This window comes from Thunnus maccoyii, chromosome 18 (genome assembly GCF_910596095.1).
Source record: "Thunnus maccoyii chromosome 18, fThuMac1.1, whole genome shotgun sequence".
Lineage (NCBI taxonomy): Eukaryota > Metazoa > Chordata > Actinopteri > Scombriformes > Scombridae > Thunnus > Thunnus maccoyii.
In genome coordinates, this window is record NC_056550.1 from 4,185,126 (window position 1) to 4,201,010 (window position 15,885).

General features: G+C 39.8%; 1 protein-coding gene across 1 annotated transcript; it reads right to left on the reverse strand.

Annotated features, from left to right (window-relative positions):
* Nucleotides 1–16: 16 nt before the first annotated feature.
* Nucleotides 17–10,873, reverse strand: LOC121884879 (all-trans-retinol 13,14-reductase-like). The gene is made up of 12 exons (XM_042393962.1): nucleotides 10,708–10,873; nucleotides 8,901–9,083; nucleotides 6,899–7,037; nucleotides 6,607–6,709; nucleotides 5,531–5,726; nucleotides 5,242–5,439; nucleotides 4,210–4,329; nucleotides 3,924–4,062; nucleotides 3,511–3,620; nucleotides 2,235–2,401; nucleotides 1,426–1,585; nucleotides 17–1,336 (listed from the first exon to the last, which is right to left on the reverse strand). Exons 1-12 carry the CDS (start codon nucleotides 10,871–10,873, stop codon nucleotides 1,209–1,211), a joined length of 1,809 nt encoding a protein of 602 aa, XP_042249896.1. The 3' UTR covers nucleotides 17–1,208.
* Nucleotides 10,874–15,885: the final 5,012 nt, after the last annotated feature.

Genomic DNA, 15,885 nt, shown 5'->3' on the forward strand with positions numbered 1-15,885 from the left:
TTCTATTCATCTCAATACCTTTATTTATGTTCACACATAACTTTTACCATCTATGTTTGTTCCTATTTTTGATCACTGCATTAGCAGCCATGTAAACAAACCTATGGTTTTCATGGGACTATTTAAACAATTTCAGATACTGTGGAAGCACCATTTTATAGTCTGGTGAAGTCATATAGCTAACCACGGTTGATTTTGGCTCTCAACCAAACTATGTACCCATGTTTTAAAATCCTCAAGAAAAACACGCTGCAAAATGAAAGCAGACGTGGAACCTGGCTTGACTCTTTCATTGGCAAATGGATGACATGCATTACAAGACTTAAACTGTCTTCGTTTCTCTAGGCTATACTCAAACAATGACTTTTTGAACCCAAAAGCAAGTGTGGAACATGGAAGCATGGATGAGGGTATAATTGACTGTTGGCCACCCCTTAGTTACTGTTGCTAAGCCTGTCAAGCGTTCTGTTCTCACATGGCACATATACAGTACATAATAATGGTGGTAGATTTAACACACAAAGTTCTTTTTAATTTTTGAAACAATGGGTCCTTGATTTCAGACAGATGTAGATAAAAGCAGCTTCTTCAACTGTCACTGGAAGGTAATGTTAGCTCTAAGAGTTGGTTTAAAAGGCTGTCTCTAACTGGCTAATGTTTCCAGCTGACTCAGTATAAAACAAGAAACTTGTAAAAAGACATCCCAAATATGCACTTAATGACTACATACATGATTTTGCACTAAAAGACTGAGGCTATGCTGCATGCCCCAGGCACATTCTCACCAGCTGATGATCCATGTAGAGGACATTGAAATAAAGAAGAAAACATTGTTCTTGTATTGTAGAGTAGAGATTGTAAACATTTAAGTATCTAATGTAAGATCAGACTGTTTTTTGTTCTAACAAAACCCTGTTTAGCTGCTTAGCACATAATTGTTAGTATTTTCACAGTAAGTTTCACTTTAATCTTGCAAGAGGATGAGGAATAACCACTGTGGAACGTTTGCGGAACAGATTATTACACTGTTTAATCTACTCTTTACACCTGCTATTGTGTTTTTGATTTTGGCCTCATGGACACCACTTTGGCATGTGGAGAAAGCTTGACAGGCTTGTCATGTCTAGTTATAATTATTAAACTATGACTGGACAATTGCTATTTGGGGAAGGGGTTTGGCGAACAAATTATGATGTCCTAAGATTGGCCTATTTATTTTTGAGGCGGGTCTTCAGTGCTAGAAGGTCAATATAGAGGATCTGATTGAGGACAGCCGAGGCGCAGAGCAGTCCACCATGCAGAGCCCCAGCCATGCCGTTACAGAATACATCCTGACCTGCGCACAAACAAGCACACACACAAACAATGAGCACATGTGTCAGTCTTGGTAGCAATCAGACCAGATGAGACTGTCGGTCAGGTCACCTGTTAGGTAGAGCCCATTGATCGGTGTCTCTGCTCGTGTCCTTGCAACTGTTTCTGGGTTGAAGCGCTCCAAGTTGTGCTCAGCACCATACATCTCGCCTCTTGGAGCGCCCAAATAGTGGACATTAGTTAAAGGGGTAGCTGCGTCCACCATGACCACCTTAACAAATACACACACATATACATTATATTTGTAGACAAAAGTACATTTGCAGTAGATGATATCAGTCAAGAATTGTAGCCACTTCTTTTTTTTTGCAGCAATATTTTACATTGCTAATTGCTTTCCAACTGTGTCACATTGATTTGGTTTGGATTCTTTTCACTTCAGTAACACAATAAATTAAAACTGACTCCTTGAGGGTAGCAGAACAAACGGAAAACATGACATTCATTGCCACCCTATTAACTTGTTTAGCAAACAACTGCTTATATATACATCCAGCAGACACAGGGCAACATAAGATTTCATTTAGAATCAGGTGTTCTGGCCAACTGACGAATGTTAGTCAAATATTCACCCCTCTTTTGCTCTGTTTCAGTTTTCAACAACTCCTGAGGGAAATATCTGGCTCTACAGCTGCTAAATGCTCCACTGTGTTCAGTAGCTAGTTGCCAATTTTATTTGTGTTCTGTTTGGTGCTGAACAGGTAGCATATAGTGAGTTTATCAGAGCTTTTTCACAGAAAACCACTGACTGCTGCTGCTGGAAACAAGGTTTATGAGAGTGGTGAGACTGAACCAGAACAATAATGGTGCTGGCCAGAAAACCAAAACAAAGAGCTGACAGATGCTATAAAGCTACACACCTTGTCTCGCAATTGAGGGAAGATGGTTAGGGCCCAGTCCAGCAGCTCTTGGGCCATGGTGTTTTTCAGATCCACGTACTCCTGTCCCCTCTTGCCAAGCTTTGTCCCCTCCCATTCCTCAAACCACTCATAGCGAGCCATGGTTAGCAAAGTCATACAGGACTTACCTGGAGGGAGATAGGAAGGTCAATAAATGAAAAGTGATGCAGATGTTTCAGTATATTTATATCTTCTTGAAAGAACTACTGGGTTATCCTTCAAAAAAGTTGATTGTGGGATTGTGGGTAGAATAACTTCCTGCGTGATTGTGCTAATTTACACTTAGGTAACTAAGTGTTCAGGCAAAGGAGAAGATAATTGCTGCTGTACTTTAAACTGTAGAACGGCCTCAAAGAAGTGTAACTTCTGTGTATTTTGGCATCTAATAAGCCTTCAAACTGGGTCAGATTTAATTTTCTGGCAATACCTATAGGATCTCACCCATACCAATGCAGCCAATGGAGTATTTTTGGCGCAATGCTATTTTTGAACAACGAGAAAGATTGTTAACCTAATGGGTTGCCTGCTGTTGGAAAGGCACCATCCACAGCCGCCAGAGAACATTCTCCAACATAACCTTAACATTAGTTGCATAAACTGATTGGACAAGCTGTCACACCCCACAGTCATATCAAGGTATTTGAAAGCTTCCATATGCTGTAGGATGCCTCCAACATAAAACTGGAATTATTTACTTGTGTGTCTGACATCCTAAAATCTGCAAGAATATTTAGTCTGGCTGATAATATCCAAAATCTACCACACCGGGTAGAGCTTCAAGACAGATCACCCTGCAAGATCCTTTACAGGCAACTGACCTGTCACTAAACCCCAACCCTGAACAGTGATTGTCCAGTCATAGCTTAGAAACCACAACTATACATGACAGGCCTGTGAAGCTTTGGACTTCTCCACATGTTGAATCAGAGTTCTGGGGCTCTCTCAGGTGCATTACTCGGACAAGTTTGGAGGGTTGTATCTTGTCTTATAAAATCAAGAAGCAAACAGAAGTGTAAGAAATCGATTAAACTGAGTGTTTATCTGCTCTAACCTAAAATTGCAAAGATTAGCATGCCCAACTAACTAGCTACCTACAGCAGTAACCTTGTGTTATTTCTCGAGGCATTAGCTAACTAAAATCTTTTGTTGGGTGACAGGTAATGTAAAAACACATGCTCAAGACTGGAGCATCCACCTTGTGGGAACCAGCATTTGCATACATGTGAAAGTGTGTTACCTGGGTGTCTGATGTTGGCTGTGGGATCTTTGGCAGATGGAAAGGTAATGAACATCATGGGAATGTTCCCCAATACCTGCTCTCTGCTCAGAGAAGAGTATTTCTCCATTCTGCACACAAGCAATCCGACACACACATACATTAATTAAGCAGAACATCAGCTGCTAAATCCATACAATTTGAACGGTACTAAAATGGAGACAATAATGTATTAAAGTAACATGAAATATGTTGTTAAAATGAAATGGAATAGATAAATGGGTGTAAAAATTAAGAATATCAGATGTAGATGGATTGAACCTTGTAGATACATTTGGCAAAAAGCACCATGAAAGTCTGTAGTAGAAATGAAGATGAAGAGTATAAGAATACAAGGAGAGAGAGAGAGCAATGAAAAGAAATAAAAAGCTTACAATGAGTCCAAGTCATTGTCTTTATACATCCAAAAATTGGTGGAAACAATGTCAAGCTCCTCTTTGGTTCCATCCAGACCAACAAAGACCAAGAAGGAACCCATACCATGGCGCACCATACCCAACAGTGACTGGATCTCTACACACACATAGACAGTCAGGAGAAAGTGCAATAACCAACAGAGAGATGTTACAGGAAATATGTGCTAGAAAATGACAACAAATGAGAAAAAAAATGCAGTGTACAGACAAATGGCTGGAGTCAAATTAGTCCATGGTTGAATACCTGGTTTGTCCTGTATGTGCTGAGGCAGAAACTTCTGGAAGGTGTTGAAGATTCCAGCGTTGGAAATGACAACAGGGGCATGGACCTCAATCTCTTCTTGTCCTTTAAGCACTGTCACACCTATCACATCCACACACACACAGCAGAGGCATTCAGCATTGCGAGGTAGGGAGTCAAAATTTTTATATTAGAGCACACATAGAAAGCTTCTTTTTAATGTTCCTTGCTTGGGGTAGCTTATAAGGAATCATAGAGTGGTTCCTTACATACAATAAAAAATTCAAACCCAAACACCTTTAAACACTTGAGACAGGTGTCTTAAAGATGGGGATAATGGATGGACTTGTCAACAAAGTTAACCACTCCTAATTCATGCCTGACCACAACCAGCCTGTCACAGTGAACCTGTCAAAATCCCCACTTCTGTCAACATGTGTTCTGATTACTGTCAACATGACCAAGTTCCAGAGATGCCAAAAGTTCTCCATGTAGAAATACTTTTAACATCCACCAAAATAATGGAAAGTTCCCAGGTTATTTTTTGTATCCAACAAGTAAGAAGAGCTAATATTTTTGATCACACTGGTATTTATGGTGCAGCAATATTGTCAATACTGCATAGCCAAAGCTCACTTTTTGGTGGTTATATTAACAGATTGTGTAGTATCCCCCACTAATTGGTTATAGTAACATGACATAGCTGTAGACGGGAGTCATACTTAAGTCACAAAATTGAGGCATGAGACTTGACTTGGATGGGACTACTGACTTGACCACCTAATGACCTGGTTGAAATAATAAAAAAAAAAAACCAATCAAGTTTGACTTTTGTCGAATCCTGGAACAATAAAATAGGTCTTCAGAGAACTGAGAGACTTGTGACTGACTTACAATTTGCTTATGAAGGCTTCTGACTTGACTTGGACTTGCCCCAAAAGACTAAGATCTAAACAATGAGTCAAAGACTTCCATGAACATAACAAGCTGTGCACACTTTTCTTTCCACAATCAGTCTCCCCCTCCCTGTCTCACCATAGGTCTTCCCTTGCTGGTTGAGCAGGATGCGTTGTACAGGGGCCCTGACCAGCACAGCACCGCCTGCCTGCTGAATGACAGGGATGATGTGAAAGGCAAACTCACTGGCGCCCCCCCGTGGGTAGTATGCACCACGCTTGTAGTGGTGAAGAAGGAGAGCATTGATGAGAAAGCTGGACTCTTTAGGAGGGACACCTTAAAGAAAATGACATGATACAGAAGAGTGAAGAGGGTGTACAGCATGTGTGTGATCTATGATGCTTATGTGTTTCTGTATGTCCAGCACCATAGAACAGGTAGGCAGATAGTGCCTGCAGGTCCTTGTTCTGGGTGAGGCGGGACATTATTTCTGAATGATTGGTTGCTGCTAGGCGGAACACTGAAGATATGCGATATAATAGGCCAGTCCGGATCAGGAAGTTAACCAGCCAGTATGGTATGATCTTCAAGGTGGCGATAAGTGGAGTCCTCTGCGAAGCTAGCTGCAAGAGGAGGGCATGCAGGCACATTTAAAAATCATTATCATGATGATATACTTTACTTACATAACATCTTTCATATGAGATATGCTGCTTAAAGTGTTTTACACTAACTGTAAACAACTTCAAAATGATTAGAATGTAAAGGCAAAAAACAGTTACCTATATAGAGTTGAATGCTGTCTGCATATGAGTGAAAATAAATACTGTGAAAAGTCATAGTTGTAACGTAAAGACTAAAAGTCACAGACCCAGACTTAAGCCTTGTGGGGCTTTTCATGTGTATCCATTTTGTCAAAGGAGACATATTGGATTGTCATGAATTTTTTTGGATTGGACCAATTTCTGGGAATGGCAATATCTGTCAGTTGGTCCACCACTTTGGTCCAGACTGAAATATCTCAACTATGATCCTCTTAATTTTTCACTAATGCCACCATGATTGATGAATAATTTTGGGGTTTTTTTGGTGAAAAGTCTTGACAACTATTCCATGGACTGTCATGAAATTTAGTACAAACATTCAGCGCACTCATCAACACTCATCTAGCGCCATCAGCAGGTCAAATTAAAAATTTGTCAAATACTTTGATTTATCACCACATACCTACAAAGCTTAAGACATTCCCATCAGCCTCAGCTATATCTTGTGTTTAGTGCCAATTAGCAGAAGCTGGTATAATGACATGCTAAATTAAGATTGTGACCATGATAAACATTATACCTGCTAAATGTTTAGTATTTAGCTCAAAGCACCACTTTAAGTATCAGATAGATGATACCATGGCTTTGACATAGATTCTGACAACTTTATTGATTTATCAAGCTCTTACTGTCTCCTTTAATCACATATCCATCCATAAGTACCTCCCTCCCTCTCTACCTTCATCAATCTCATGAACTCATCGATGGCCTCCTCCTCCCCTGGGAACTGTTTCTTCAAGCTATCTGCCATCTCAGTCTTCCCTGCATGGATATGGTACTCCCTGAGAATAACAGAGAAGAGGAGGATGGGTTAGAGATGGTGGGAATTGTTTTGATGAGGTTGAAGCCAGGTAGGATTAATAGCTCTCTGTATACACTCTCAAATGTGTGGAAATGCAAAAACAAATGAAGCAATGAATGAATTAAGAATGAAACTGAGCAATACTTATCATGTAAAAGACCTGCCCTACCTGCGCTGTTCAGGCTGACCCAAGACCAGCGTATCAAAGTGCTGCTCCAGTTGTGTGAACTGCAACTGTCCCTCTGTGATCTGATCCAGGGCAACCCTCAGCAGGCTGTTCTCATGAAGCTGGCCCAGGTAATGGATCCCTGGGTTAAATTAACAAAATGTAATTAACACTTTAAAAATGAATAACAGAACAACTTTCTGAGTATTTATAAGAGTAGCTAAATCAGTACCCTTGTATTAATTAGTTATTTCAGAGTTTCCCTTTCCGTGTCTAATATGACAATTTGACAATGAAGCTAAGCTGTAATAAAGTTCATTGCCTTCTGTATTGTAGTAATATCTGCCTTTACTGTATATTCATTGTCCATTTTATCCCTATACAACATTTGTGTTGGTATTTTTGCAATATTTTTATTATAGCAATAAAGTTTTCCAAGACTCAGAATTTTCAGACTGTTCAACGATGAACCAAAGACCCCCACTGTGATAGAGCACCTTACACAGTTCAGTGGTTTTGCAGAGTGAATGAGTCTGTAAATATTGCCGTGTCTGCTAATGGCCACCAGAGGGCAGAAAACTAATTGTTAATGAGTGAGGTAGAGAAATCTTCATTATCATTTATTTGCACAAATTATTTATGTGCACAAAGTAGGAAGTTGCACCTTCAGATTATAAAAATTAGTAATTTGAACTCTATAATTTGCTCCAAATTACTGTAGCAATAGAAAGTGAAGTTACAGATTGTGGGTGTTTTGGTCAGTATGGGAGGAGTATTCATTTAGGGAGCTAGCAGGTGTCATGAGAAAGTAGAAAAGATAGTGTGCATGTTACATTAAATTGTCTGTGGGTTGACAACTTACAGTAACTTAGTTATGGGTTGTTGTGGCTACTCTACTCTTAAACAGTGTTTTGGTACTGATGCGCCTAGAATACTTAATTGCTTCTTTCAGATCCTTGGATCATGGCATTTAACACATTTGTCCTTGACCCCTCTACACTTTTTTTTTTTACAGTTGTGATGCTACACTAATGAAATTTTGTTTCAGCAGTACTATATATACTGTACATGCTGCATATGCCACTATAGAGCACTAACCTTTAAGAAAGGCAGTATACAAATAACTTTGAATGATTGATAAACCAATTGAACAAATATGATTTTAAATTATGTTCTGTGTACAAAAGAGCACACATGTATTCATTTGTACCCATGAATTAATTTCAGAGCATGATTAATTACTTCATGTGGACAAATTACTATCTTTTTTTTTTCTTCATGATACCTGCCAGGCTCCAGTGTTTGGCGTTCCTAAACTGTGTTTCTGTATTTGTACTTTTGTTGTAAAAAAACAAGTCATTATTCCTGATAAGCAACTTACAAATCACATAAATCATAATCACATCCACATCCAATCAACTCCTGCAGTTGATCAAAGGCTGTACTTATGTTTTGACAGGCACAGCTTTGTGAGACTGTTCAGTGGGGTTTGGTTCAGACAGAAACAGAGCTTTGTTTGACACCATGAGTTTTAGCATTACAGTGAACTGCAGGACATGATGGTACAACATATTTGTGGTTTGAACTGTTACACTGTCCTCGTCACATTCATGGCTCATTATGCTCGGTTTTAACTCGCAACAATAATGTATGTGTTCAAGTTCAGTTGTGCTCTTTTAGTTAACAGTGCTTTGAGAAATTGAATGTCCTAAATGCAAATTTATAAAAATGTCAAATTTGTAAAAAAACAAAACAAAACAAAACAACCCTACATATTAGTATTACATATAAGTTATTCAGACTGGGATTAAAAAGTTGCAGTTATTCTTTTATTTAGTTGTCAGTCTTTTTTGAATATAAGGCAAAGATAAAACATGCATCATGGACCTTTATTTGAACACAGCATAACTATCTTCCACCAGCTGGAAGAGAAGGTGCACTGCAGCTCCAGGAAAATAAAAGATACGTGTTGGTATTTGTTTGTTTGTGTGCTTTGGCATCTTACCCACATCAAACTCAAATCCCTTATTCTGGAAGGTGTGTGTACAGCCTCCAGCCTGATCATGTTGCTCCAGAACTACAACTCTTTTCCCAGCTTTGGACAAAAGCGCTGCTGCTGTCAAACCTCCCACACCGCTACCAATCACCACAGCATCCAGAGCAGGGGGAACACGGTCCACATGAAATCCTGCAGGTGAGCAGAGGTTACAGTTCAAAATCACAATGGTGGAAGGTTTGAGAAGCTGTGTCTCAAGAACCATTCATTTTTTCAATGGAATCACAACTCTCAGAGACTATATCTGCAGTCAAAAAGATCCAACAGAGAACTGACTATGTACAAATACTGTAATGGCTAACTTTAACTGAGCTTTCTGATGTAAGTATGGACAGATAATGACATAATGGGCCCCTGGGAACAGACATGTAGAAAGCCCCCTCCTACCTAGCAGCAAGACTTCACTCAGAAACACAATGCTCACAGTCATTTTGCAGAAGAACCATAACTCTGAAGTATTAAAGGTCATCTCTACATTTAAATTGAACCCGTTGAATTTCCAAAGAGAAAAATTAATAATGGTCGCTTCCTGCAAAGGTGCAGGCTTAGGGTCTCCTGACCCCTGTCCTGTGCCCAATAGGCTCGTACAGTGATCCATAAATGACTGTGAGTAATATTTTAGCTGAGGCCTTTCCTACTTCTAACTCTGGTTAAAGAACAGGTTCAGATTCTGTAAAACAACTGTAATGTTTTTGTTTGTTTTTACTTCCCTTTATTTATAGGCGTACGACATAGTCACTATATGTCAGCCAGGCATGTCAAAATGACACCATTTTGCATGTGAGTAGTATTATACATGCTTTAGGAGACTTTTTATAGGAAAAAAAACAAAAATTGAAATTTTGCACTATCTTGTCTTTTTGTCCAGAAATTTTCAATACAGCACAAATATCCAAATATGAATGGATAGAGGAGATTGTCAGGGTTCTAGGGATATAAGAACCAGGTTGACATTATTCTGATTGATATCAAGTTGTGATGACTTTGAGGAAAGAAAACAAAGTCTTTTTTTCACATTATGGTGAATCCACTCCACAGTCAGAGTTACATGCTGCATTAGCTTCTCAACACAGTCAAAGAATTACTAGCTACTGTGATTGTTCGTCTTCATATTGGCCATGAAGTGATCCCTTCTTAGTGCAACTCCAAATGACGAGATGGAACACAAAATCCTTGTTCTACACTTGTGTTTATGTAACAGGTATGAATCTTCTAGTCATTCATTAGTTGGATGTTGAAGGATCATACAAAGCTCTTGTAAACAGATTAAAGGATGGGGTCACAATTTTTCAAGTCTGCCCCAAAACAATAGTCAGGTGCTCAAATGAACATTCAAACAGGTTTTTCTTGCTATCATTCCTCCTGTTCATACTGACCATCAGAAGATCCCTTCATAATGCACTTACAATCTAAGTGATGGGGGCCAAAATCCACAGTCCTCCTTCTGTCAAAAATGAATTTAAAAGTTTATTTGAAGCTGATATGAAGCTTCAGCTGTACAAATGAGTCAAATCAAGCAGATATCTTTCAACATTACAGTCAATTTAGTGCCAGTGTCCCTCTTTTTGTCACTATACTTCCATTGGAGCTGAACAGAAAAACACTGTCCATTGAGATACAAGGGAGGGATTTTTCCCTAAAAAGACTAACTTCCTTTGGGCACCTGATTGTTGTTCTGAGAGACTTAAAAACATTGTGAACTCGTCCTTTAACATCCTCAAGAGACACAAGACTCTGTATCAGAAACCTTTCTTACCTCTCTTCAGCCTTTTTTCCCTCTGTTTGCTGTCGATGACCAACGGTCCTGGTGGCCTTAGGCACTTCTCACTGAACACCTTGTAGCGTTGCCCGGTGGTCAGGAAGAAGATGACGACCACCGCCAGCAGTGCACAGCTCAATACACCCAGCAGCCACCACCACATGGCAGAGGAGAGCTGTGTGCCCACTATAGAGCACTGAGGTGGCTATTAGAGACAACAGGAGGGTGAGGAGAGGGACAAACAGCAGAGCAGAGAAAAAAACAACAGGAAGAAAGCAGTGAGGTAGATTGGAGGAATAGTCTAAATTGAGAAGGGATGAGGGGAAGGTATGAGTGAAGGATGAAGAGGACAGTGGGCAAGAGAAGCAAGAAGAAAGCTATCCTCCAGCAAGGCGTTCCATCAAACAGACCACTTAACTGCAGAGGAGGAGAGGGTTGAAGTGAGGGGTGAGGCAAAGGAAAGGGAGGATAGATGGTTATTAAGCTTAAGAACCAAAATTAAAGGACATAAAACACATGACATTTTGGAAATTCTGATTCCACAAAGAGGAGAGCAGATAGCACATTCTCCACACCAAGGACATGAGACTGCCAGAGAAGAGAGAGACGGTTGTTCATCACTTCATCAGACTCGACTCAGAGCGGTGCTCACAACCAGTGCTAATTTGTTGCTCATTATTGAACTGCCTTGGGATGAATTTGTTTCTTCTAAACATCTCACCATTTAACTGAAACTGCATGCTTGGGAACAAAGATGCTTTCAGAGCTCAGATGCTGTGAACAGGACACTTTGGGGTCACTTGGCTTTCCAAGTTAATGGGCTGAGGTGCATACATGTATGTTAGTATGACTATTTCAGTTCAGCCTTCCAGAACCCACGAGGGTGGATGTTTCAGAGAATCAGGCTGTGACATTTTTCAAAATTCAAAAGGTTTAATTTGTCACATGTCCATACAACATGTGCAGTGAAATGCAGAGTGGCAGACTTGTGAGGCTGAGCTAACAGGCTAGTGTGCAAAAAGAAAAATAGAAATAAGAACAATAATAAAAAAAAAGATAAATAAATGTGCTAAAAGTATCAAAATGCTAAAGTCAGTAATGGCCCAGTGTGTTGAAGTGGGCTTTTTCCAGTGTATAAAAATGTAATATCTGTAATACTTAGTTTTTTGGGTGCAGTATTTTCCTATAATATACTAGAAAGGAACTGATATGTAACTGTATATTTATTGGAAGGTTCCTGGAAAAGAACTATGTAATTTGGTATTTATTGTATGGGGAAATGGAGACAGTGTCCAATTGTTACACTCAGTTAATTCATATCTAGATTAAACTATAGTCAACATGAAGTTTCCAATAATAAATGAATGATGATGAATAAATATTTGGGGATAAACAGGATGATTGGATTTAAATGGAGCAGTTCTTTTAAGGAAATTCCTCTGTAAAACAACTGCTCATATACTCAACTAACTGAACTAAAATCATTTTTTCAGAATGTCAACTATTTTCTCTTTAATTAGTTCCAAACTAAGTGTATGCTAAGGCGTTCGTTTAGAAAGCTGTACATTCTCTCACATAAAGTTTTCTTTGTTTTCTTAATTTAATTTATGGTTACAATTAGGGATGTCACTTTCGGTTAATTTTGCTTTAGACAGACCGACATCCATTAACCGATAACTATAACCAATAAATTTTCTCTAGCTGTTAGCCTTGGAGAAACGTTCCAGGACGTTTTGGACTTGTTTTCACTCGCCATGAATTTATTTCCTCTGTGGTGGAAAACACGTTACATGAGCCTTCAGAAACTCCTGCAGGTTAAACTGGATTAAGAAAACACTTTTAGGGTTGACTAACTCTAATACACTCACTATAAACAGACTTTAAGACACTTGCTAGCCTTGCAACATTAATGCTACAAACAACCTATAATGCAACACTCTGAGTAGAAGTTGGTTTTACGCTGGTACTTTATGCATTCAAAAAGAATATCTGATGTTGTGAACATGTAATTGTCTAGCTGCTAGCGGAGTGTGTATGTAAATTAACCCATAGACCAACATGTGTAACTGGTCAAAAATATTCTTGGCGGTTGACGGATTAACAGTTTACCGTTGACATCCCTAGTTCCAATATCAGTTGCCAAAGACAAAGCATTGTAGTTTATTTCTTAACAAGACAAGGTCACAACCTAGTATAAGGCTGGACAGTGTATGAAATGCTAGGGGGATTTTAATTTGTATGTTGTCTGGTTACTATCAGACATAGACATTGCAAGTTTGGTGCTGTACAATATTACAATTAAAATAATAATTATTAAATACATTGCACCAGATTTTGGATGTAGACTATATAAAAAAATATATTTTATACATTTATACCCACAACATGAAAAATAGTTTTAGTGCAGTAACTATCAAGTTAATCATTAATGCTGAGTGTAAATGACCCCAAAACAGTAGGTTCCATGTGTGTGAAGTTTGCATTCGTAAATGTATTTATTATATTGCTTTTATTTTATTTACCATGAACATGGAATTGCTAAATTTTGAAAGACACTAGACACATGTAACACGCGGACATTGACAATAAGTTACGCTGGTGATGGCACACAGATCCTCTCTTCTCATGTAAATGTAACATGACACAAACAGGTTTTATTTTGATAAACTGACCACACATTGGGAATCTAGGGTTACTTTCTCGCCTGACAAAATATTTAAACTTAATAAAGTGACGTATTAATAGTCCTACAGCACCCTGTTTACTAGTGCCACATGTGAAACATGACTGTGTCCGCGTATCTTCCACAGGTTGGTGCTCTCAGTGTCGAAGCCTCCGTGTGAGACGCTTCAGCCAGTAAATGTGCTTTTAAAACTTATTTTGGGAATGCACTTAGTCCCGCTGAGAGGCTGGGTGCCTGCAGACATGACTATGGAAGCGCTGTAAATGCCCCCTGATGACGTAATAAAAAACTGAATCCTTTTCGAAGAGCAACAGCCAGTGGGGAAATTCCAACACTCAGCCATCCGACCAATGGTGTAACTTCATCACTCAGTCAGTGAGTCAGTCAGAGTTGGACAGACATTTGGGGTTATAGGGCTGGTCAATGGCCAGTCCAGCCAAAAATATATTAAAAGACATGCTGTTGTCTGTCTTTCAGAGTTTCAAGTCTTTGTGTCTTTGTGGCCATTAGTCTGTAAACAAATAATATTGACGGAGGAGAGCCAGGATGATTCATAAAGGACGGATCAAGGGAGGGATGAAGGGGTGAGGGTTGAGGGTCGAAGGGTGAGGGATGAAGAGATGAGGGTCGAGGGGTGAGGAATGAAGGGATGAGGGTCGAGAGATGAAGGTCGGGGGTTAGAGATGAAGGGATGAGGGTCGAGGGGTGAGGGATGAAGGGATGAGGGTCGAGAGGTAAGGGATGAAGGGATGAAGGTCGAGGGGCGAGGGATGAAGGGATGAGGGTCGAGGGGTGAGGGATGCGTGTGAAACGGTAAGATGTGCAGCTCATAGACGCAGGGATGAAACAAAAACATGAGGCAATTAAGACGTAGGGAGCAGGCATGTGGGGATATACGACCTGGTCCTAGCTAGGGCTGAAGCAGTCTGTTGCCGCATCGTAGTGGCGGCAGGATGGAATCATCCGTGTGCCAGTGCGGGGGGCGAGAACCCACAAGCGAGTCGGCTGGAGCGGTGGTGGAACTGCAGGCTGTGCAGAACTGGAAAGCCTGGCTTTATAGGCCGCGGAGGGGCGGGATGGCAGAGGGCAGAGTGAGAGTGCTTGCGGGCACAGAGTTAACAACGGCTGGAGCAAGGGGATCAGTGACAGGGGGGGCTGAAGACACAGAAAAAACATTTGGGTGTTGGGGAAGGGAGGGGAACAGGAATAGACAGTAGGAAATTGAGTGGGTCCATCAGAGGGATCTTGCATCAATAGATACCCAAACAGCCTACAAGGCAGACTATCAAATTCCAGCTACATAGGTGTGAGACCAAGTATACATATTATAGGAAAACATGAATAGTATATTCTGTATGCCTCCATATTTGACATGCATCAAATAAACCGATATCATATTGTATGTGTGTATTATTCAGTCTAGTTTGCCTAATGTTCCAAGCGTTAGAAATGAAACAAAAAAATAACTGCAATTTATTCTCATCATCTCCCAGGTCACAGACCAAATGCACTCTACCTTCCTCATTTACATACTTATATTGCCAGGGATAAGATACCGCTTCTCAGGTGGACATAGCATAGAGTTCCACACCAAAAGGTTTCTGTTCTATCTATTTGAGGGTCTTTAGAAAAGTAGAAAGGTAGAAAAGTTTGGGAACTCCTCACCAAACTGCATTTCAGTTGGTGCAATCACCAGAGGCAGTGCATGTTCTTCGGGTCTCATAATTTGGATATATCAGTGTTTGTCAATTGTTGATGTTTTGTCTTACTTACGCATCACCATGTGACCCTGCACCTCAGCTTATAACAGACATAGTTATAGAAAAATGATTAGGGAATGATTATGAAGTTACAACCTGTAAAATAAAGTGTTACCCATATGTCACTGTTGGTAAACTGTATAGTAACATGCTTTACATGCTTGAGTGCAAATATGCAGGGCAATGTAAAGGTTTTACAGAGGATTATGTGTTAGACAAGGATGAGGATATACAGAGGACAGAGTTCAGCATCCCGATGGCCTGAGGAGAGAAGCTTTTTCTCATGTTGGACTTGTGCTGACAGAGATGTTTGTCTGAGCACAGAAGCTTGAATAGTCCATTTTTAAGGTGATGAGTATCCTTCATAATCATACTAGCTCTGGTTCTGCACATTTTGCTGTTTAAATCCTGCAGAGTGTGTAGATCTGATGGTACAACACTCTCTGTAGGGCTCTCCTTGTTGGTGATCTGGCCTATCAGTATCAGCAAACCTAACAATGGACTTGAAGCTGTTCCTGACCACATCGTCATGCATGTACAGGTTGTGCAGGAGGAGGATGAGTATATAACCTTGGTGGTGGCTCTTGCCCAAGCTGACCACCAGAGTTCTGGCTGTGAGAAAGTCCAGGATCCAGCTGTGTATATTTTAATAATATATAATATAATATAATATAATATAATATAATATAATATAATATAATATAATATAATATAATATAATATAATATAATA

Excerpts from the sequence above, each read along its gene's own strand:
- LOC121884879 (XM_042393962.1), bottom strand. The coding sequence starts at position 10,873 with ATGTGGTGGTGGCTGCTGGGTGTATTGAGCTGTGCACTGCTGGCGGTG. Across the intron at positions 9,084-10,707 it reads GGAAAAAAGGCTGAAGAGAG|GATTTCATGTGGACCGTGTT; the intron begins GTAAGAAAGGTT and ends GCTCACCTGCAG. Across the intron at positions 3,621-3,923 it reads GACAATGACTTGGACTCATT|AATGGAGAAATACTCTTCTC; the intron begins GTAAGCTTTTTA and ends GCTTGTGTGCAG.